At 38.5% G+C, this 22,791-nt stretch overlaps 1 protein-coding gene across 1 annotated transcript in view; it reads right to left on the bottom strand.

The window, feature by feature from the left end:
- tenm2 (teneurin transmembrane protein 2) overlaps positions 1-22,791 on the bottom strand; it is a 361,481-nt gene that overhangs the window by 261,039 nt on the left and 77,651 nt on the right. Inside the window, exon 3 of the mRNA XM_036568644.1 lies at positions 16,742-17,014. Within this exon, the coding sequence (XP_036424537.1) occupies positions 16,742-17,014 (273 nt within the window). The remainder of the gene's footprint in view (positions 1-16,741; positions 17,015-22,791) is intronic.

Here is a 22,791-nt window from a genome sequence, read left to right as displayed (position 1 = left end):
CATTAAAGTGAATAAGAACCTTACCCTCTTTAGGATATCACCATACAAATGCTGTATGCTTTTATGGAGAGATGGACAGATTGGGGTCCACAACACCACCTGTATACGTAAAGCCCATGTCACTAATTTCTCTCTTTCTGCTTGCACTGTTGTGTGTTTAGTTCTACTTCTTGGATTGAAGTAGGTCAATAATGTGTGATTACCAGAATTTTAAGAACACATCCAGGGAGTTCTCAGATTTTTTTCCATTCAAACTTTGCTGGGTGTACTAGGTGACTTTGGAAAACATACAGAAAAAAAAATGTCTATTGGAAAGTGAACAACTGAGAAAATGATACACTTAAAGCTTAGTGACTTTGCATATAATAAAAGAGAAAAGGCCTTAACTTCTACTTAACATCAAACTGCATCATGCATAAAGCTACAGGCCTGTCAGAGCCACTTTTTGGCACAATTTATCATGGTGCGTTAATTCTCTAATAACATTACCAAGCCTTTCACAACATGCACCGCCACCAGCAAACTCAATCAGTTTATTTAGTCCCAAATGCCAAACACTCCAACCCCAAGTCCTGAGGGGTGAGCTGATCACTGTCCAACATTATTGCTTTGAGTTTAACTCTTAAAAGTCGTAGTTATTGCTATCGGCAATTTTCTAACTGAATATTGCATGCTATTTTCTAACTGATTGAAACAAGTGAAGAAAGTCTGACAAAATGTGCAGATTTTTAGTAGATACTGAATTTGATGAAGCTATTTTTGCATAAAATAAACAAAAACAAAGACACAAAGAAAATCAAAATTCTCAGAAACAGCTACGAGCTTAGGGAAAGGAAAAGTGCTGGCAAATAACAGTAAATTCTTTGGTAAAGATGTTTTTAATTTTTAATCAAGAATTTTAATTTTTATCAGGTTAGAATGTTGATGATGCTAGAAAACAATGACGTATAAATCACATAATAATGCCTTAAAATTCAGCTTTTAATTGGAAGAATTATATTTTAGCATGCAAGATCTCAGGAATTCAATTTACACATGTGAAAGTTAAAATTTAATATTATTTGTTTTTAATACAATAATTTATAATGTTTTTATTTCAGTAAATTCAGTTTGTAGTCTAAGAAATTAATTTTCACTTGTATAAATATAATTTTATCATGTCTAAATTGTAAATTCCTTGGTAAAATCCATTATAAATTGAAAAATAGTATTTTTAGAAATAAAACTGCTTTCAATAAAATCAGTTTGAACATGTGATTACAATCTTAGCATATCAAATTACTCTTTAACTTATTTGGATTCCAAGCTAATCTTGATTTCCATACACAGGAGAGGATTCATAAAACATCAAATTTGATGCAGAAAGAGTTAGGGTTATGGTTAGATGGTTAGGGTTAGGCCATTTTCAGTGCAATTGCCATTTAAATAAATGGCAAGTGCCAATTAAATCTGTCAATTTGAAATCCTTCCTCCTCCAGCAGTTAGAAGGTTTACTGAAAAAATTCCTACCAGAGTGGTTCAGGCGTTATGTTTTCTGGGATTGTGGCATTATGTATCGCATATTTACTATACACATGTAAATCAGATAAACAAGCAGCCTTCTTCACATCACATAAACGGTAAAACTCAGTGGTAGTCCTATGTTACTGCAACTCTATTTGCTCTTCACATCACAGAAAATCTGGCGGTGCATTTCATAAATGTGGTCCCATGTGTTTCATGTGTGTCGATTTAACAAGCAGAACTTCAGGTAAAACTCTGTTTTTGTCTTTGTTGCTTGTTACATAAGAAAAGAAAAAACTGGCTTACTAAAATTGGCCCAAATAATGAGCCATTTGCCATTGAAAAGAAATCAGAATCAGTAAAAAAAAGACATGATTAGTCCATAGCAAAGTATGTCTAGTGCAAAAGTCTAATGTTGTGTAACATTATAGAAGCTGCTTTCAATACATCCAGTAATTACGGTAACACATGCAGAAATACCCCAAACAATTACAGAGTATAAAAGAATAGTTCGATCCACTACAGAGTCTGAGGAGCAGACATCAGGTGTCTGAGAAGTGCTGGCTAATGCTGAATCACAGTCTTTTGTTGCAAATCAAAGCTGAGAATTAGTACTGATGATTCTATTACAAAACTGAATTAGAGCACATTGTACCCATCAAACGTTCCACCGAGTAATCAGCTTCGGCGGCTGCTCACGCTGCTCTCGCACAATCAAAACTTCTGTTTCACTACTGCTGCTATCACGTCTGATAAATTAACTCCGATTTGCCATGTGGCCCCATGTGTTTTGTGATTAGCGTAAAAAAGTTCTCTGTTTTTTTTTCTTTTTTGTGGGAAATGGAATGGTATCAGAGTATTCACAACATTATTTGAAACAATCAAAGTCGTGTTGGGATACAGACAGCGTTCTTTGTGGCAGTGACACACCACAGTGTGAGAGAAGCCCCATACTGTTTGGCTAGCGATGGTAATCGCTGCCTTTTGAGCCTGATGCAGTAAATTGCTCCGGATGTAGAAAACTGCACCTTAAAAACACTGTTGTTTTGCTCTCTCTGCAACAATAGCTCTGCAGGAGCACTGCGTGTGTGGGCGAGTGTGTGGAGCTCTAGTTCTTCCATCTGAGAGATGGAGATGAGGCGCAGCAGGAACAGTTTCATAAAGGAGACACGTGTTAATAGCAAACAGTCACTTATAGACCTGTAAAACAGAAAATGGGGATTAGATGAAGAATGAAAAAGGAGTATTCACTTGCCTGATCCGTTTTTTCTCTGGAAACCAACAAATATGTGCTATGAGTAACCCTTGCGAGTGGCAGCAATAACAAATATTGTCATATATATTTTTATTATTTCTCACTCATAGCTCATTGAAACAAGCAACACTTCTGAAAGTGCAGAATCTAAACTGTCAATTGATATCACACGGGCACAGTTTTGTACATAGAACAGCAGTTTTGAAATTGATCAAATGTTTTGTGGAAAAGAAATCCGTCCCTTACATTCTTATTATATTGGTCATTTTTGACACTGAAACAAACAGAATAAGGACAGTAGTACTTACTTGACTGTGTCGATATATAATATACATTGAACCTAAAAACATCATTTGCATATCTGCCATACGCAGTCTTAAAAACGAAGGTGCCAGAATAGTTCTTCTGAGCAACGTCACAGAAGAACCACTTTTGGTTTCCTATTCAATGGATCATTATTTTACAGAACCGCTGTAAATGATCTGTGATGTTAGCCCCTTTTTTACAGTAGCCATAAAATGTCTTTTGCACCTTAAGGTCCCTTAGTTGAACCATGGATTTTTTTTTTCATTTTAATGACACGCAGAATGTGTTTCAAAGGAAATGTGAATGATTTTAAAAACTAGATTTAAATCTTCATTGTGAGCAGCAAGACAACATTCATAGTGTTTTCATTACATTCATATTCTATTTTTGTGTATTTTATTTCTCCTTTGAGGTCTACTTAGAACATTTGTGCCAAAAATGGTCATAATTTATTATTACATGACCGTTTTCCCACCTCTCTCTATACTTCAGAATTAAACAGATGCCTTTCGAGCTTCATGTAGTAAATTAAAAGTGCATACGGGTTTTGCTACTGTGCCTTCTTTAACACTGATATAAGATAAATGAGCACTGTATTGACTGGCTGCTCCGTATTCTACACTCAGAGCTGAAACACTCTTTATAACTTCAGTGTAACTGGGCGGAGCTAAACTGCTGAAGCTGAATAGCTGAAAATACATAAATGAGTTGGTTCTCCTGACATCACAGAAACAAGAAAATGGGCTGTTTTTGTAGATTAGTTTCAATATATGGACGGTGTGGACACTGGGTAGCAAATTAAATGGTTTGAAACTTTAACAATGTTTAAATATTATTTCAAACTCCATTATTTCAAAAAAGAAGGGAAATTCATTTTTCTATTATGTGGATTCTTTATATTGTGGTAATTGTGCATGACTGTTTAATATGAAGAAAGCTGCTCTTGTGCTTTTTTTTTTTTAACTTGTCTTGGTGGAGAGGTGTAAGTTGTTTTCATAGCAGGGGGTTCTCACCCCTCCCCTTTCACCCCTCATTGCTCACTAGCAGCTCAACACAAAGTCCCAAAATTTCACACAAATATTTTATTTGATAATATTAATTAGAAGTATCTAAGCCAATGTTGTATCTAAGTTGAAGGCTCTAGGAAGAACCTTTAAATTTCTACAGAACATGTACAGCACCTTTAAAAGATTCTTCACACTCATAAAACATTTGCTTTGAAGAAATCAAAACTGGTTCTTTTGTAGCATCACTCAAAAAACCTTGTGTGGCACCTTTCGTGTTTGTCATCTCTAGACATGGAAAATAGCAGTGTAAAAAGTTCATATCTAGACATAAAGTAACACGTAAATCAGATTTAAATGCAACTACGCAGTTGATCATCTAATTACACAAACTATTATGTAATGTAAATCAAATGTATTGCTTAACAGCAATAAAAACTCCAGGACTTATAGCAAGCGCAAGTATGTGTGGGTGGGCATTTGTATGTTGCAACACATGTAAAGGGGTCCAGGCCCTCAATTAACTCCACACTCTAGTATTACAGTGGGCTTTCCCAGGAGACAGAGCTCGGAGGAAGCGGTAATCAGTGCAGCTCTGTGGCTGTGGACAGAAGGACGGGCAGGCGAAATTAAAAGCGGAGAGACAGGAAGGAGGGACCCTCCATCCAGGAAAGGCCAGTCTTCTAAAAATACCCCTCCCTTTCCCTGTCTATAATTACGAGATTAATCAATTTTGGCACCAAAGTCAAGCCCCGCACCATGATTTATTATCCTGCATCGCGGTGGGCCAGCGGACAGTTGTTTCAGCAGGGGGAGGCGGGGGGAGGAAAAAGACACACAGGCCCTACAGATGAGAGAGGACAGCTCACTTTAGATTTACGGAGGACCCAATTGATCTACGCACACAAAAGCCCCACCAGAGTCGGACTGGGCTTGTTTCATTAACTAAAGCTGGACTTTAATGAACACAGCTACAGGAGCCCTGACTGCCCGCAGCCAAGTGAGAGCTGGACAGCACGCTCAAGGGACAGAGAGAGACAAGGAGGGAGAGAGAGAGAGAGAGAGAGAGAGAGAGAGTGAGAGTGAGACAGAGTGAGAGATAGACATATAGAGGAAAAGAGAAACAGACAGAGAGACAGAGATAGAGATGCAGAGAGTGAGAGATACTGTGAGAGTGAGTAAGATAGCGAGAGAGAGAGAGAGAGAGAGAGATAATGTGAGAGAGTGAGATATATACAGGAAAAGAAAAACAGACAGAAAGAGACAAAGTGGGAAAGAGAGACAGTGGGAAGAAGAAAGTGGAAGAGAGACATGCAGACAGAGAGAGAATGTGAGAGGAGAGAGAGAGCGGAAAAGAGAAGAAAAAAAGAGAGAAATAGAGAGGGGTGGGAAGGAGAGAGAGCAAGTGGGAAGGAGATAGAGGAAGAGAGACACAGCGTGCGAGAGTGTGAAAGGGGAGAGAGGGAGAGAGAGAGAGAATGAGAGAGACCTAGGCAAGACTGTAAAAAGCCTGGGACATTTTATGCCTAAATCAATGTCCAAGCCAGCTCTTATTCCATCTAATGCATGTTTTAATCATTCTTTCCCCCAGATCAATGTTATTTGGATTTGGGGTGCCGGCACAGCCGCAGAAATTTACAAGTGTTCTCCTTTGGCTGGTGAAAAGGCGACAAGATAGGCAGCTTTACAAGTACGTCCAGTGAACAACCATAACTCTGCTACTTGGTTGGGGAAAATGAAAAACTGCTCAGCTCTCTCTTTTTTATTTGTTTGTTCCTTCTGTGATGTGTGGCTACAGAGCTCAACAACAATTAAAACTGTTTAATTCTCTGAACTGCTCTCCTTTATTCCCCTCTCTTCCCAAGTTCAAATAAATTAACAGTAAATGAAAGTGTGAATATGATTTTGTTTTTCAGGCTCTCTAAAGAAAGTCCCCTGAGGAGAATATCAATATGCAGTATCTCCCATTCATCTTGATAACGGCTAGCTCTTTGGTGTTTCAGCTCATTTTGAGTTAATGACTTGAGTGTGTTCATTCATATGAGTGTGTGTGTTTGTGTATGTGGGTCCACTGTACTCTATATATTGACAGCTCAAAGAAAGGTGGACAGAAAACCAAAAAGGTTCAACTACTTAGAACAACCTGTCAATCAATGGAATATCTTCTGCTGAATGTGCCAAAGAAAAGGGCTTCCCGCCTCCATCACACACACCACTCCCTGACTTCTCCCCCTTTTTGTGGCTTTAGCGGAGGAAGTCAATATGACCTTTGTGAAACTTTCAAACTGCTTTCAGTCATTCACCCTCTGCAGCTCTTCATCCGGAGAAAAGGAGAGAAAGAAAAACGCAGACAGGAGCAGAGAGTATGGCCCTATTTTAATGTGCCCATATCATGTTTACTTGAAATGTCCTGGCTTTTATTTTAAATAAAACAGTTTGACATATCGTCGCTGTCCAAAGAAAGCTATGTATCTCCATTTCTGTCGATTTTTATTTATCTGCATCATTTCAACACACAAGGTGTCTTTTACATTTTGTGAAAATTTCATGATGAATAATAGAAATGCTCTAAAATCACTTGGAATAAAATCTCTTTACATTAACTTAAACTGAAAAGTAAGAGTGTTTTGCCTTCTCCTGTAAAGTTACTATTTTGGAGATACTTGTTTTTCTTTGGGCAGTGACAATATGTAAACACTCTATCATTGATTCCTCAGTTCATACAGTCCATATATGTAAATTGAGCTGCAGCCTCTTTTGAACAAATAGTTTCTGTGATGTCACAAAAACCAATAGCATTTACCCACCTGTTCAGCCAACAGCAGTTTAGCCTGCCCATTCAAACTGAGGCTATAAGGAGTGTTTCAGCTCAGACTACTTCATGAATGAGTCACAACGCAGATCAGCCAATCAGAACAGAGGTGAGACATATGTCCGTCTTGTCGCTTTATACTTGTAATTTGGTTCACTTGGTCTGGATCAAAGCAGAAAATAATACATTGTTGCAGTTTAGCTCTGGTTTGCTTGGAGTTTACTCTAGCATTTCTAACATCAAACCAAAAGACGTATGTAAAAAAAACAAAAAATACTGGTAAAATGTCATAACTGATTGGGCAGATTTTATGACATACAATAACTGCAATAATGTCCACCAAGCTTTCTGAATTATTCTGTTCTCTGCTCTATCTGGGCTAGTTGGTTTTATTTATGTCTTGTTTTATCTGTCTTGTGATATTAGAGCAACAAGCCATGAGATTCCCTGCATTACCATGGTGCTGCGTAATGTGAATCAGCTTGCTGCTTTTACAAAACGGAGAAACCTTGGTGTTTAATACATAATTTATGTGAGCAGTCAAATGTGTATATTGATAATATGTTATAATGACTTCCAACATGCCTCGGCCTTGTTTCAAAACCAAAGATATCTGTTGTATAATTACTGATTCAGAGCTCATGAACAAGCAAAGAAACACATGCACACGTCAAAACAGCTTTAGAAACTCTTTTCCCATACCAAAGAATTTACGCAGGGAGGAGGTGACGGTCCATTCTGTCTTTGGTTCAGATGATTCGGATGACAGCGTCCTGATATGTGAACCACACTTACAGAGAAATCTCACCAGGTTTGTTTTGATCAAACCAAACTGAATCCACCCTTAACAAAAACATCCGGGTTAATTCTAAGAAATTAAGAAATAAGGAGAAGTTGGAAAATGATCGTAGACATATATATATATATATATATATATATATATATATATATATATATATATATATATATATGTACACACACATATATATATATATATATATATATGTACACACACTTTAGTGGGAAAAATGTAGGATATGGTCCCTTTAAATCCCCATTGGAATTTAAGCACTGAGGGGAAAGTGCCACCTCAACAGCCCTGACGTCTAAAAACTGCATGCCATCGACTCGTGCTGTCACGACTTGCCAAGTGAATGTCTGAAAGTGTGAAGCTTGTTGAATTCCTGTCCATATTCATTGTGGAACTGCCAGGAAATAGCTTGTGAATGACATAAATGAGACAGGACTGCATATTAGCACTACTCGCTACATACCCTCCAAGCCCATATATCTTTAACATAATCTAGATTCTGAAGAAGGGGATGGTAACTGTGTGTGCTTTGTGTCTGCACATATAAGAAACGTGAGGGAGAGGGGAGAAAGAAAACACACCGCACCTTTAATGAATCCTCAGGAGACCGGGGGGAGCATGAAGGGTGACACTGTCACTCAGGGGTGTCAGCAGAGTGGGGGAAAAACACATTCCATAGGGATTCTCTTCAAATCCTTATTAGGACCGACTACACACTACGCAACAGACACACACAAGCTACTCCATCCATTTTGTATAATTTACATCATAGAGCAGATAATCCTATTGTTCCAAAAACATATATACAGGCCAATTTCTCAGTCTTTTCTGTTCTGAGTGATTACTTTCTGCTAGTGTGTGTTTAATCTCTTTTTGAACTTAATCTCTAAATTCCACTTAATCTCTCAATCCAGAGTTCCTTTTGAAGTCAACCTGCTCAGGGGGTCTCGGTTCGCTTATATGGTGCACACCTGAGTCCGGATGGCAGTGTGCATCATAGATCCATCATAGATTTTCACAGAACTCTGCAAGTACTAAAACTCTGCAAGTACTTAAGTCTTACTTGTCGGCAAGCGGAAAATCAGGAAGTTTTTCTCCGTAGTATCTAGGTAGATATAAATAAGTGAGCTCTCCCTTTTTGTTAAGACTTCAAGAGTGGAAGAGAAGTCCTAACGCCTTAGAGTAACCACCAGCATAATTACAAAGTGACAGAGGAATCAAATTACTGTTGTTAATCTAGAATGGCCATAAGAAATGTTCATGTGACTCGGGGTAAGCTTAGTGCTTACAAACTGCAAGAATCCTGTAGGGACGCTAGGAGAAATCAGCATTATCATAAAGGTGGGTTTCTGACTCATTTTTTGACAGTTCTGACATTTACGGCTCAAACTGAAGGCAAGAATTAAAGGCATACCTCTAATAGTCACTGTTTTCCACTGGAAATCAGTGATTTTACATGTTGGATAAGTAAAGCAAGCTGCATCTTCAGATGTAAAGCTAAAACCGCTGCTAACTGACACAACAGTGGATGCTTATGAGGACAAGTCATCTTACTCAAGGTCTTTTCTTCTCAGTGGACAATGTGTAAATTTGTCAAAGAAATAGACCTCCACTGTTTCTGGACCTAGATAACATTGTCAACACATTCACAATGTCAAAGGCACTCATGTTGTGGAGTGGCACAGTGTAATATACATACCTGCTCACAATGATAAGCGAAAACTTAACATTCTACAGTCCTGTCAAAACATACAAGCACTGTTTCACTGCATTGTTAGTTTGTACATTCTCTGTTCTGAAGATAACATGGCACAAGTACATGAACAGTGATTTCAGTATTTGAAAACTAGCATCTCGAGTACTGGAGTACTTGTGCACATCCCTACTGAAGACACCACCATACTTTAATGAGATTTTATATATATATATATATATATATATATATATATATATATTATACAGTGCTGTGCAAGTTTGCAACAAAAACTACATCAACCGTAATTCTTCCAGAACCCACTTTTATACTAATGTCTATCTAATGCCCCCCTCACAGAACTGATTACACTTATTTGATGAGAGTTTCATTCATAGAGTTACCTTTCCCATAAACCTCTCACCATACATTTGCATTAAGAAACACAATTGGCTCTATTAAATCATGTTGATTTAATATGTCTCCCACCACAGCTAAGCAAATGAAAATTGCACAAAGTGTGATTTACGGTTATTCTTTGAGCCATATTAGATTTGATAAAGAAATGAAACAATGGCTGTTACAGTAGCTTTTAAATTAAATGCTCAATCTCACAGTTCCTCCTGATGGTTTTACTGCAATGAAATCACACTCAATCACACCTGGTACCAACATCCTTTCATATGGATCTATCGTGAAACCTTGACTCGAGCAAGGTCAGCCAGTGGAAAATTTTACTTCATTCTCCTGTGTGTGCATGCTTTCACCATTGCTGATATTTGAATTTTAATAATTAATAGTTTGGTGGAGAAAGACTCCAAAACAGAAAGCATTATTGTGCATTACGTGCCAAGAGACGCTGCAAAGAAGGAGTTGTTTTAGAAATAACAAGAATTAGAGTGACAAACGTTTTCCAGGGGGTTTTGGTAAAAGATTGCTGAATTATGTTTGCCTACTGCTAGTTTGACATAAAATTAAAAAAAAAAAATCCCCCCCTGCACCTTTAAACAAAGACACATCCCAGCACAGTCCTCCTCATACACAGCCACTGCCAGATACTTCGGCAAATCTGGCTACGTCTACACGTTTAACTGAGAAAAACATTCAATAAGATAAGACATTATTATCTCATTTGCTTTTGTTCTTCTAAAAAAAGGAATAAAAAAATGAAAGACAAAAAAAACATAAATAAATATATAAAGGTCATTTTTTCCAAGTCTCCAACAAAGCTTCTTAAATGCTTAGTGACGCAGATCAGTGCAGAAGAATACAAATAATCCAGCAGACAAAAGCTCCCCGCTCTCCTCAGCATGGGGCGCCTGGGCCACTTTGTTTACTGAATGTGAGGCGCAGCGCTGATGGGCAGAACTGCCACTAGCCGCCAGTCGCGTGGGGCTGCAACAGAATGACGGGATAATTTCTTATCTGGCCAGAGTACAGACACCTATGCAAACAAACAGACACGGCAGCGTGCAGGAATGACAGCTAAACGACCTGCTGGTCCCTGCGTGGTCAGCTGGGGGAAGCGACGGGGAGGCTCCTGCCCAGTACATCCACAAATAACGAGATAAACCTGCATAAACCTGAAACAAAGAGTGAACCTGCAGATGGCAGTTTTAAAAGTTGTGTAAGATTCTGTTTTGATGCATGTCTTTGGTCCAATGGAATATATCATTGCTGTCTTAAACAAACCTCATAGTATTGCTCTATTTTTTTTTTTTTAATTATTTGAAAACACTGCCCTTTATATTTTGTGAATCTTTCAGGAAAAATGGTTCAAAACCACTTTTAATCACTTATAGTGCAAGCTTAAAGGTGCAGCGTGTAAGATTTAGGGGGATCTATTAGCAGAAATGGAATGTGTTATACAAAATCATATTTTCATTACTGTATAATGACCTGTAACTTTAAATTGTTGACTTTTGTTAGGGCTTAGAATGAGCTCTTCATATCTACATAGGGAGCAGGTCCTCTTCCATCAGAGCCCACCACATTTCTACAGTAGCCCAGAATGGACAAACGAAACACTGGCTTTAGAGAGTGCCTTTCACGTTCTTACCCTGCAGCGGCAGCTTGAGTTTGGTGGTGCTACTGCACCAGTTGGAAGATGTAGAAAGAAAGGGAATCAGTGGCTGCTGCTGGTGCTGGCTAACCATTTTGTGTTTTGAGAAGTTTGAGAACCCAAAGTTTGACAAGTAAAGGATCATATTTACTATTTTGCACAATAAAAACACAAGGGAGGGTGAATCCTCTTAGTGAAATAGTGAAAACTTTAAGAACCAAAACCAAACTGAGACAGATGACAGCAGAAAACAAGGATAAACACTGGTTTGGCCTTTCCTAGATGGAAATCAGAGTTTTCAGAGTGATGCCAAAGTTGTCCATTTTCTGCTGGACAGGTAATTTAGCCTACCAGTTGCCTGACAGCCACAGTAAGTTCTACTACATGCTTGGAAAAGGAGGGGTGAGGGAGGAGTATTCGGTTGGTTGCAATCTGCAACCTCAACGCTAGATGCCACTAAATCTTACACACTGCTCCTTTAAACATTCCTAAAGGGTTCTAGAAAAACATTACCTAAATGTAGTGTTCTACTAAAACTTTTAATTGGTTTAGAAACTTTACATTATGTGGAGTCTTTAAACTTTAATGATCAAACTAATCAGCTGATTAACAACCCCTAAAGTGAGTGTGTTAAAGCAGGAAAAGCATTAAAATGTGCAGGACAGGGTTGGAAAACACTGCTTTAAGGAACCAAAAGTGTTTTTTCTATAGCATTGCTCCAAAGAATCCTGTTTGGCATCTTTATTTTTAAGAAACTTATTATATAGTAACTACTTACAATTATTCAAGTAACTACTAATATATAAGTTATGCAGTCAGGGAAGTGAGGAACTGCAGTTTAAAGGTTTAAGTTACATTAACAGATGTTAAGAACATTTTGTTTTTGTCCTAATAAGTTACTTCTTCAGAGATAGAAGGTCTTTTTAGGACACTAACGATATGCAAAAGTCATGGCTCAGAGTCATTAAAGTGCAACATGGGGTCTTGGTGTAGAGTCAGGGCTGCAGAGAGACAGGACACAGTTTGAGGTAGAGAGCAAAGCAGCAGGACCTGGGACAGCAGTGTCTGGGACAGTTGTGGTGGTGCCAATGCTAGGTAAGGACAGCTGACTCACTGGACTGGGAGGAATAGTGGGCTTTAATCAATCACTCAGTAGCTGGCAGCTCCGGAGAGAGGGCCAACAGAGCCAGTGCCCAGGCTGCTTAATTAGACAATCAACTGGACACAAGGCCTCATTACCAACCTCCACTCACCCTTCACTCTCACCACGCCAGAGGGCACAAGAGCCAGAAATACACTCGGAGAAGAGCGCCATCGATAAAGAGGCAAGAATCAGAAAGAGAGTTTGTTTCATCGTTCGCCAGCGGTAACACACTCTTTAATTTGTTATTGACTTGTCTTTCCCCCTTAAAGCAAGCTGGAGCTGCTCCAGGGGCCACTCTGCACGAAGGGCTCATTTTATCTGCCTGCTTTTGTTTCCAGAGAAATGTATGTATCTGAGGCTGCATGCGTTTTGATTGAAATCAGACAGCATGTTGTAGAGATATGTCGATAGTGGAGTTTCTTTTGATTGAAATCAAGTGCAGGATAATGCTTTGCTGACCGGCAGAGGGAAAGAAGTTCTATAAGGAGCTTAATAGAAGAAAAAAAACAAATCAAAAATAGCAGATGGGGCTTTTATGTCTCAAAAACCTATGATCAGGCACCCAAAGGGGGGTCTTCAGTTAAACCCATCTCTAGACCCCAATTCTGAAATGTTCAAATGATGTTTTTTCTTTTTCTTTTTTTTTTTTGGTCAAACGCCACTGGTGGGCTTCAAAGCTGTCTCCAGGCCATAGAGCGCGCAGGAAAACGAGAGATAATGGCTGGAAATTTCAACTTGACCCCATTCAGGCTATCATATCCCGAGGCCTCCATGAGTGACACCTGTCACTCAACATGACTGGCGGTGCCGACACATCCATAATGAGGCGAGAGTGAGAGATGACAGAGTGAGAGAGAGTGAGCTTTTGCATCTCCATACACAGAGGAAAATAAGCCAAGAAGAAAAGATGAGAGAGGGAGATAGAGCTTCTAGTGCCTTTGAAAAAGAAAGAAGGAAAGGCAGATTCATTCACTTTCATTCTGAATATATTTCCTTTCTTCCTTGTGAGAAAACATCCACTCAAAGTGTATTTCCCTTCAGTGAGGTAGCTAATTTAGACAATTAGTGCTGCTCTTGAACCGACTTACTAAAGCATTCTCTTTGGTATATATTGGATTACAGACATGCGAATAGATTGATCAGTTGATACAATTCAGAGCTCATAATGTAACAAAACAACTTCAATTATATGCTAGTAGAGCAAAAAGTCCTTTCATCTTTCTGCGTCGTTTACTCTAGTTGAGTGGGTTCTTTCCACATCAAATACACAATGCTGCATATATAGCATAATGAGAGAGAGCATTTCTGATACAAGTTTTCGTGAAAAATGTTCTATTAAATGAGATTCTGCTCAGTACACCTTCTTCAGTGCAAAGCCTTCTGTTCCAAAAGCTGGAAAGTGTGGCGGCCAGCACATCCGGTGTCCTTGCGCTGTCCTGTGCCATAAAACCGAGAATAATGCTAACAAACCGTGGCTGGGAGATTAGCATGGCAATTAGCTGAGAAGCAATTATCAGCTGGCGAGATGAAAGCGACTTCTCTTCCAAGGTGTTTCTTTATGCGTTCAATAGCTGTTGAGGAGTTTGATAAATTGTCAGCGCGAGTTTGTCTGATGTTGGAGTTCACAGCTGACAGATCTGTTGCGGGACTGCTACAGTTGTGTAGTTGCTAATTAGGCGGGGTTTTTTGTCTTTTCATTAACCTCGTTTGACACCTCCCGCAAACCATGCAGCGGTTTATGATGACACCGAATTAACGAGGAAGCGAAGAATTAGAGAACGTGCTGCAGAAGCATTGCCAGGGAAAACACCAGAGGGGGAAACGGAGGCGGCAGCCACAGAACTGAACGAAACAGATGCGTAGTGCGGGTAACATTTTAAGAAAAAGAGCCTCAACATGTGCTACTTGATAAGAACGCCTTCTGTGAGGCAGCTTGACTCTTACTTGTTATATCTTAAAATGTCACATGCTGTTTGTCTGGCAGTGTCACTACAGTAAGCTCCACAATTGTTGGCACCCTTGATAAAGGCGTGTGAAAAAAGGTCATGAAAAAATGTCTTTGTGATTAATTAGCTCACTCTCATGCTCAAAATATTAGGGAAAAATCTAATATTTAATTTAAGTAAATATAGTATACAAACTATAGTCATCAAATAATTATTTTAACAAGATCTCATCAAAATTATTGACATTCCTGTATTTAGCACTTTGTGCAACTACCCTTTGCCAACATAAAGGCAAAATGTTTAATGAGACAAGACAATACAGAGCACTGAATGTGAAACCACTCGTCAATACAGAGTCTATCCAGATCCTCCAGGGTCCTAAGTCCTCTCATTTGGACACTACTTTTCAGGTCATCCTGAAGATTTTCGATGGGGTTTACGTCGGGGACTGGGATGGCCATGTCAAAAGCTTGGTTCTATGGTCACTGAACCATTTTTGTGTGGAATTAGAGCTATGTTTGGGAAAGCTGTCCTGCTGGAAGAATCAAACATTACCCAGCTTTTTAAGTTTTAGCAGAGGCAGCTGGTTTTTCATTCAAATCCAATTCAATTATTCAATGTATCTTATCATGGTTTCCTGGCCTTTGCCAGAAAAACAGTCCAAAAACATCACAGATCCTCCACCTCACATAACTGTAGGAATGAGACAGTGTGTTTTGGGTTAAAAATATATATATTTCCCCAGCAGTAAATATGGACTATTTTTTATAACCATTGTATGCCTTATGAAGGTCAATACACATTTGCCTCATTTGTGTATCATCCAAGGAAACTGGCCTCTATTCCAGCTCATATTCCTACCCCAGAGAAACAGGAAGTCACTGATGACTAAAATAGTTCCTAAAAACTGGAAAAAAAATGATGGCGAAAATGGTTAAGTACACGAATTTCTAGGTTTCTAAATATAGATGAGCATTTGTTTTTTAGATTAAACTTACTACAATTAAAGGTTACACTTTTCTCATATTTTCAGTGTGATATTGAGCTTATTAAACACAAACATTTTTCATTTCCTTTTTTAAACATCTTACTTATTTATCTTAATTATGAACCTTAATGCTGACTGTTTAAACGGTGGCGTGATATTCAAGCAGCACTGTCATTAAAAGTAGTGATGCACACATGCAATACTGGATCAGGATCGGCACCAATACAAATCCTATTAGGACCAGATATCTTTCAGATGAGACTCACCCACATAATGCTCTGGATATCATTGGATATCGTTATCACGATATGAGTTTCCGTGATAAATACATCAGTAAGAGCTGCAATGACAGCACTGATCAAATTACAACCTATATACCACAGCAGAAAGACATCACTACATTGCTGGCACTAACTGTTAGAAGCTTGATGAATGATTCTCTGCGCTAGCATTGAATCCTGCTCACCCAAGTTGGGCACAAGTAACACTAAACAGCTAAAAACATACATGTGCAGCTCAAAAATTACTCAATCCTGAACTACAAGCCTGTAAAAACACATCGTTCTCACATGCACTATTGTGTTTTCAGTGTGCAAGGCAAATTAAAAAACAAAAATATTTATTCAATTTTGTATGCCTTTATTAAAAAATGAATACATATTTGCTTTTAAGCCATTATAGAAAAAGCTGTTAAAGTAATGCTGACTGTTCCTCAGCCTTTCAGTGCATTAAAAATATGCTTGCAGATCTGATGTAAGTAGCTGTTAGTATTTCATTTCTTTTTTTTGCGCAACATTGAATAGTGAGTCTGTAATTTTGTATTTTTCTATTTACTTAAAGGAGAGGTTACTTAGATTTCTGTTTGCACATCCAAAAGTCCAGTCAGAGGCACACTATAATAATAATAATAATTTATCACATCACATGTCATCATGATATCCAATAGCCTTATCAAACATCACATTTTATGTCAATATCGTACAGCCCTAGTGACAAGGCCGCTGCTCTGCAGCACAGATGATGTTTAGACAGACAGCACTGTTTATTTTATAGCTGAGAAACACACAGAATGAAAATTAAAGGACTTTTTCTGTATAAATTCTCTTTCACAGTTTCTCGAAATCACACCGTAAGGATTCAAGCACCTCAAGCATTCACTCACACTTTCTCTCTTCTCTCTAAGTCACATACTCACTCACCCCTTCACTTTTTCCTACCTGATTCATCATCAGACTTGTTGTCGTTCTCAGAGTCGGTGAGGGTCAATGCTGAGTTCTCACGGCTAGACAGGCCAGAACTACGGCGGGATTTGATGTCTCGGGCGCTCCATAGCTGCATGGCTCTCTCTGGAGAAATAGGGCCCTCTGGGTCCGAGTCTGCATCAGAGCCAGCGCTCAGAGAGTAGCCATGTAGTAGCCCCAGGTCTGGGCAGTAGGCGTTCTGATGGGGGGCTGGCTCACAGATCCCCAACTCAGCCAGAGTGAAGTTCCCTAAGAACACAGTGAAAGAGATAGAGTTAGAGAAAGAAAGAGATGGAGATAGAGTGAACTTGTTGATTATTCATTCCAGCGGCAGTTGATGGGCTGTCCTCACAGCACTTGGAGAGTGTCAGGGTGAATTAGAAAAGCTTCCGCTGTCGGTCAAAAATGTGAGGAAACCTTGTATTCTTTTGAACTTTTTCAAATAATGCTTTATTTTGTTACTTTTTAGTTAAGTCAGAAAGCAATAACTAATAAAGCTTTGCTAATATAGCACTCAGCTTCCTGTTGATCAAAGTGCTTATTTAACAGACATTTTAAACACTAGGTGTCCACAAACTTTTGACAGGCAGTGTATGAGTGTTGCTTCTAAACAGCAGATGTTGGTTTAAGAATAGGATGTGGCCAAAGTTATGCAAAACCACTTAAACTACAAACAAACACATTAAAACCTGTTTACTGGTAGATGTACTGTAGTCCATATCACTAAACTTGAACATCAATATTCTTGATAAACACGTAATCTTATCTGGCTCAATGAACGAGCTATCCCACTCCTCTGCCTAATGCTACAGAATGTTACTCGACATTCTGACTCTGCTGTCTAAATCTTCTCTGAGTTCTTCTCAGTTCCAATAACAACCACTTTTCTTTTCATTTAATACAGTAGGTTATCTGTGAACACATAATCCATTCTCAGCCACATAAACAGACAGCTCTCTTCCGACCCTAAGGCAAGGAATTCAACAAAGCTTGACAATGTCTACTGAAACAAGATTCTTGACAATGTTCTAGACTGCGCTGGAAAACTGATTTTGACAGCATCTGCTATAGTCTTGCTCCTCCATGTGCACTGTATATCCATTGTCACTAAGCTCCCTTTCTCTCTGACAAACAGGCAGGATGTCATTTGGCCTGTAGACAAGGTAAGAGAGAGGAGACAGCGGGCCAGATGTATGTATGTGAGAAGACACAAAATGTGCTTTGATGCAGTGGCAATATGCACTCACCATGCGACTGAGATTAACATTCGATTCACTAAGGCTGCAGTTAATCATGTAATCTTCAGACAGGACAGCTTACTTATCATGCTATGCTTATGAGGAACTGTGTTTTACTCTTAGATGTAGCACTTATCATAAAAACTTGTCATAAAAAGCATGAATTCTTCCAAACTGCCATCCGATGCCACATTTGTGTTTGTAAGTAGAAATTAAGATAATTTATTCTTTATTATTTATTCTTTGAATTTGATGAAAATTTATTGTGCATACTGTCTTGTTTTGTGGGAAGAAATGTTTTTAGCGCTTTTGCCATGTTTTTGTAACTTGCTGATATTGCAACAAACAGAGAAAAGCTGGTGCAGACTCAAACCTGTCCATAACAGGTGTAAATAAATGTAAATATAAGTCCTTATATTTATTAATAATAAGGGACATCACCCTTGAACAGTATAGTAAAACGACCATTAAACCCACAGTGAAACGGCATAGCTGTTAACAAGTTTGGTAACTCGCAGTCAAAATGGTTCTATACAGTACCATAAAAGGTTGTTTGACTTGTCGCAATAGTGGAACCATTTTTGGTGATATATTGAACTTTAAAGAACCATCTACAACAAATAACGAAACATGTACCTGTGCAAAGGAACATTTATGCATTCAAATGGTCTTCAAGTGTTCATGCTTCTACATAGAGCCACTGCCTTTACTAAAAAACCCTTAAAAACAAAAACAAAAAAGTGTAAAAAAAACAAGCACCTCCTCCTTCCTTTTTAACGTCCTATACATAAATCCACGGTCCCGCTTTATATTAAGTGTCCCTAACAACTGTGCAGTTACATATTAACAATACACCGACCACCTCCTTGTTTCTACACTCATTGTCCATTTTATCAGCTCCACTTACTATATAGGTGCACTTTGTAGTTCTACAATTACAGACTGTAGTCCATCTGTTTCTCTGCACACTTTGTTAGCCCCCTTGTACCTTCTTCTTCAGTGGTCAGGACCCCCATGGACCAGAGTAGGTACTATTTGGGTGGTGGATCTTTCTCAGCACTGCATTAACACTGATGTGGTGGTGGTGTGTTAGTGTGTGTTGCGCTGGTACGAGTGGATCAGACACAGCAGTGCAGCTGGAGTTTTTAAACACTGTGTCCAGTCTCACTGTCCACTCTATTATACACTCCTACCTTGTCAGTCCACCTTGTAGATGTCAAGTCAGAGATGATAGCTCATCTGCTGCTGCACAGTTTGTGTTGGTCATCCTCCAGTCCTTCATCAGTGGTCACAGGACGCTGCCCACAGGATGCTTTTGGCTGGATATTTTTGGTTGGTGGACTATTCTCAGTCCAGCAGTGACACAGGTGTTTAAAAAACTCCAGCAGCACTGCTGTGTCTGATCTGCTCAGACAAGTGCAACACACACTAACACACCACCACCACATCAGTGTTACTACAAGGAGGTGGTTATAATGTTATGCCTGATTGGTGTATATGCAACAATGTAACTACTAGATGGATTATAGCAGTACAGCTTATATAAATACATGTGTATGAACTGAATGTGTATCAAAAAAACGGACAGCTCCTGTGTAGTTGTTACATAGGTAGATTAGATTGATAATCTACACGCAGCTTTTGGAGCAGTATAATAGAACAAATAGATGTTAATTCATTACATTAAAAAAATTGAACATAAATGGACATACCAGCTGTGTAAATATTGTCACATTACAGCATAGTTTACAGTCAGAACTTTGGTTATGTTACAGTGCAAACATACTACTCTGCATTTCCCATGCAGATGCAGTGTAAATAATCTCATAATATATGTAATTTTACACCTCCTGTCACAATCAGAAAAGTCTTGTTAGAAAAACCCCTTGACACAGGGAACCCTTTTATATATATGTAATTACATAAGTGTAAATATGCTTTTACTATCAAGATACAATTATGTAATTATGTTAAGAAACTGAAGCTGAAACATGTTTTTACATAAGTTCTACTACTCTAATCCATCAGTAACAGTGAATACATCGCCAGTACACGGCACAGTGTTGTTTGTATTGTTAATGTGTAACAACAGTTATCAGAGACAATATAAAGTAGGACCATTTCCTGTGGAAACGATTTGCACCCCATCACCTCCCCATCTCCTCCCTGTTCTTCAGTGCTATCTCTGTTTATCAAGAGGATCCAGCCTTCTAGGTTAAAGCAGACACCACTTATAGAGTCAAACAATTTCTGCTTATACTATATTCATATGTTAAATGAGTGCTCGGAACTCGCAAAAGAGGAAATGTAAGCTCAGTGAAAAAGAGACTGCTGTTTAAATAAAAAAATTGCAATATAACTAAATGAAGCTCTTTTCTGCCTAAATATTCTGCAGGAATGTGATGTAAAAAAAATTGGGAAACAATAACTTCCCATAAGGGTTACGAGCTGAAGCCTGAAACCTGACACGAAAGGTTTAGTACATATGGCCTTGACAGAACACACAGGCTCAGGGCTATAGACACAAAAGCCAGGAGGTGGAGTGAGCAGAGGCAGGTCTAAGGGCTTAAGCTAGTGGATCTGAGTTCAGACACTGGGCTGTGTACTGAGCAGGGCTACCTGTGGCTTGGCTTAAAGGGCCTATTGTACCCTGCAGCGCACGCCTGCCGTGCACCTCTCATCCATCCTGCTACACACGCACACCCACCCACCCACACACACAGCAGACCTACTGCGCCTTGCGAACATTTCCCAACGGCTGTTCTGCACCCAGCGCCCATCCCCTGATAAATATACAGTATAACATCAACCAGATTAAAGCACATCAAACTAAATCAATAAACACAATGGAGGCCCAATTACAGCTAAGCTGAGGGAAAAGCAATTAAGGGAAAAAGGCATGCACAGCCACTTTCTTCTCTATAGTAATTAAAAGAGCATTGTCAATTCAATCCCTCACAATCAGCTAAGAACGAAGGTGCCATTTCAATCATTAACAGTCTTTGCTAGTAAATGTACACCAGCAAGGATTAGTTTGTTCAAGATCTTCACTTGTTTGGGGACATAAAAATGCTTTGTGCAGATACTGTTTGCAGTATGTGAAAGGAAACTTTTGAAACAATTATTACTGAAAGACAGTACATTCCACTAAATATTCTCTGCCACTTTGGTTGTACCGCAAAGAAAATATTTAATTTTAGCAGTTTACAGTGAATGAATGTTAAAGGTTAAAAAAGAGTGAATCTATGGACTGAACTACAGTTAGGTACAGTGGAAACACAGTTAAAAGCTACAGACTAAAATACTACAGTTAGCATATCATTGAGCTAAAGGCAGTAGAGAACTGACCTATGCATGCTCCGCCTGCAAATGTGTTCCTTCACAGCAAAATGTGTTTTTGGAAAAACTTCTAGACAACTTAAAGGGGTTTTCACTGACTTGTCAAAATGTCTTCATGATTAAATGGATAACATGTAAACATAGTAATTGAGAGTGGTTTAAAGTGAAATGCTTCAATCTTGAGAAACTTAGCCAGAACTGTTCATAGTGGTGATGATAGGAATCAGACATCCAAACTGTTTAATGCCTCTAAAAGCTACGTAACAGAAAGTTATTACATGTTTATGAATATGGGGCCCGATATCTGAGGTTTTAATAGTTTTGAGAGGGTTTTGGTCTAGGACGCATTCATAGTGGAGAGGTACATGTAGGGTGTCCTAAGGTAAAAGAGTCCCCAAAGAATTAATTTTTTTTTTTTCAAATGTATTACTAGTTTACCAGTATCAACATTACACATAAATACTCAGAAAACACATGTAAATATTTTAGTAGACATCACAACCTCTGGTTCCTGTCACCACCATTGTATAGAAATCTGTGTGAAATAAGTAAGTTTCTCTACAATAAACCATTTTACATTTAACCACTCTGAATGACTTTGTTCAAGTCTTAACCTTAATTCAGAATTTTGAAATTTTGGTGAAATTCCCCTTTTACTTACTAACTCACTAATAAAACTAGGCAGGAAGGAAACAACAGCAAAGTCTAGTCAAAAGTTCTAGTCACAAATATACAAAATAAAAATCATTTGAAATTAACAACTTAAAAAGATGTTAAAGTTGAGTTATGTGCTACAAATTTTCAAAGGCCAATACAAGTTTTGCTATGAAAGAATTCATTTGTGGGCAGAGCATGGTTAAACCATTTAGTACAGTACAGTTATCTAGAGTTAGCAGACAAACTGTAGACTACAATACTATTCACACAGCCACCCTATGCTACCCATACCTGAAAGGAAGTACTGCAGGAACACAGGAGAGAGCTTCACATAGGCTGAGAGAGCAAGAGAACATCTTTAGAATCCTATACATGCAGATTTAAAAGTAAGTCTCCACAGTTACCCAAGATTACAAGCTTTTACTGTGTATTGTGTACACTTACAGAAAGAGTCTTTGATTTATTCTTTTATCTTGCACAAATAAAGACAAGAAAAAAGTGTGAAACAACGTGATAATTTATGTACGTCTGCATGTGCATATGTGTGAGTGTGTCAGCATTAATGTGTATGTGTGTGTGTGAGAAAGTGAGCAGGTGTGCCCTCTAACCACCATCCGTTGCTTGTTTGTACTGTGTGAAACACATTCTGCTTGTCTCCTAAAAACTAAGTGAGATATTTATGAAAGGCATATGCCAAGCTATTGGCCTTAATCTAAAAAAAGGATAAAAAATAGACATCTGCTATTCCCTGTTAGAAAAATCATAGGCTGTCTCTCACTTTTATGTTAATAC

Source organism: Colossoma macropomum, unplaced genomic scaffold (genome assembly GCF_904425465.1).
Source record: "Colossoma macropomum unplaced genomic scaffold, Colossoma_macropomum, whole genome shotgun sequence".
NCBI lineage: Eukaryota > Metazoa > Chordata > Actinopteri > Characiformes > Serrasalmidae > Colossoma > Colossoma macropomum.
This window is presented reverse-complemented; position numbering and strand designations above follow the sequence as displayed.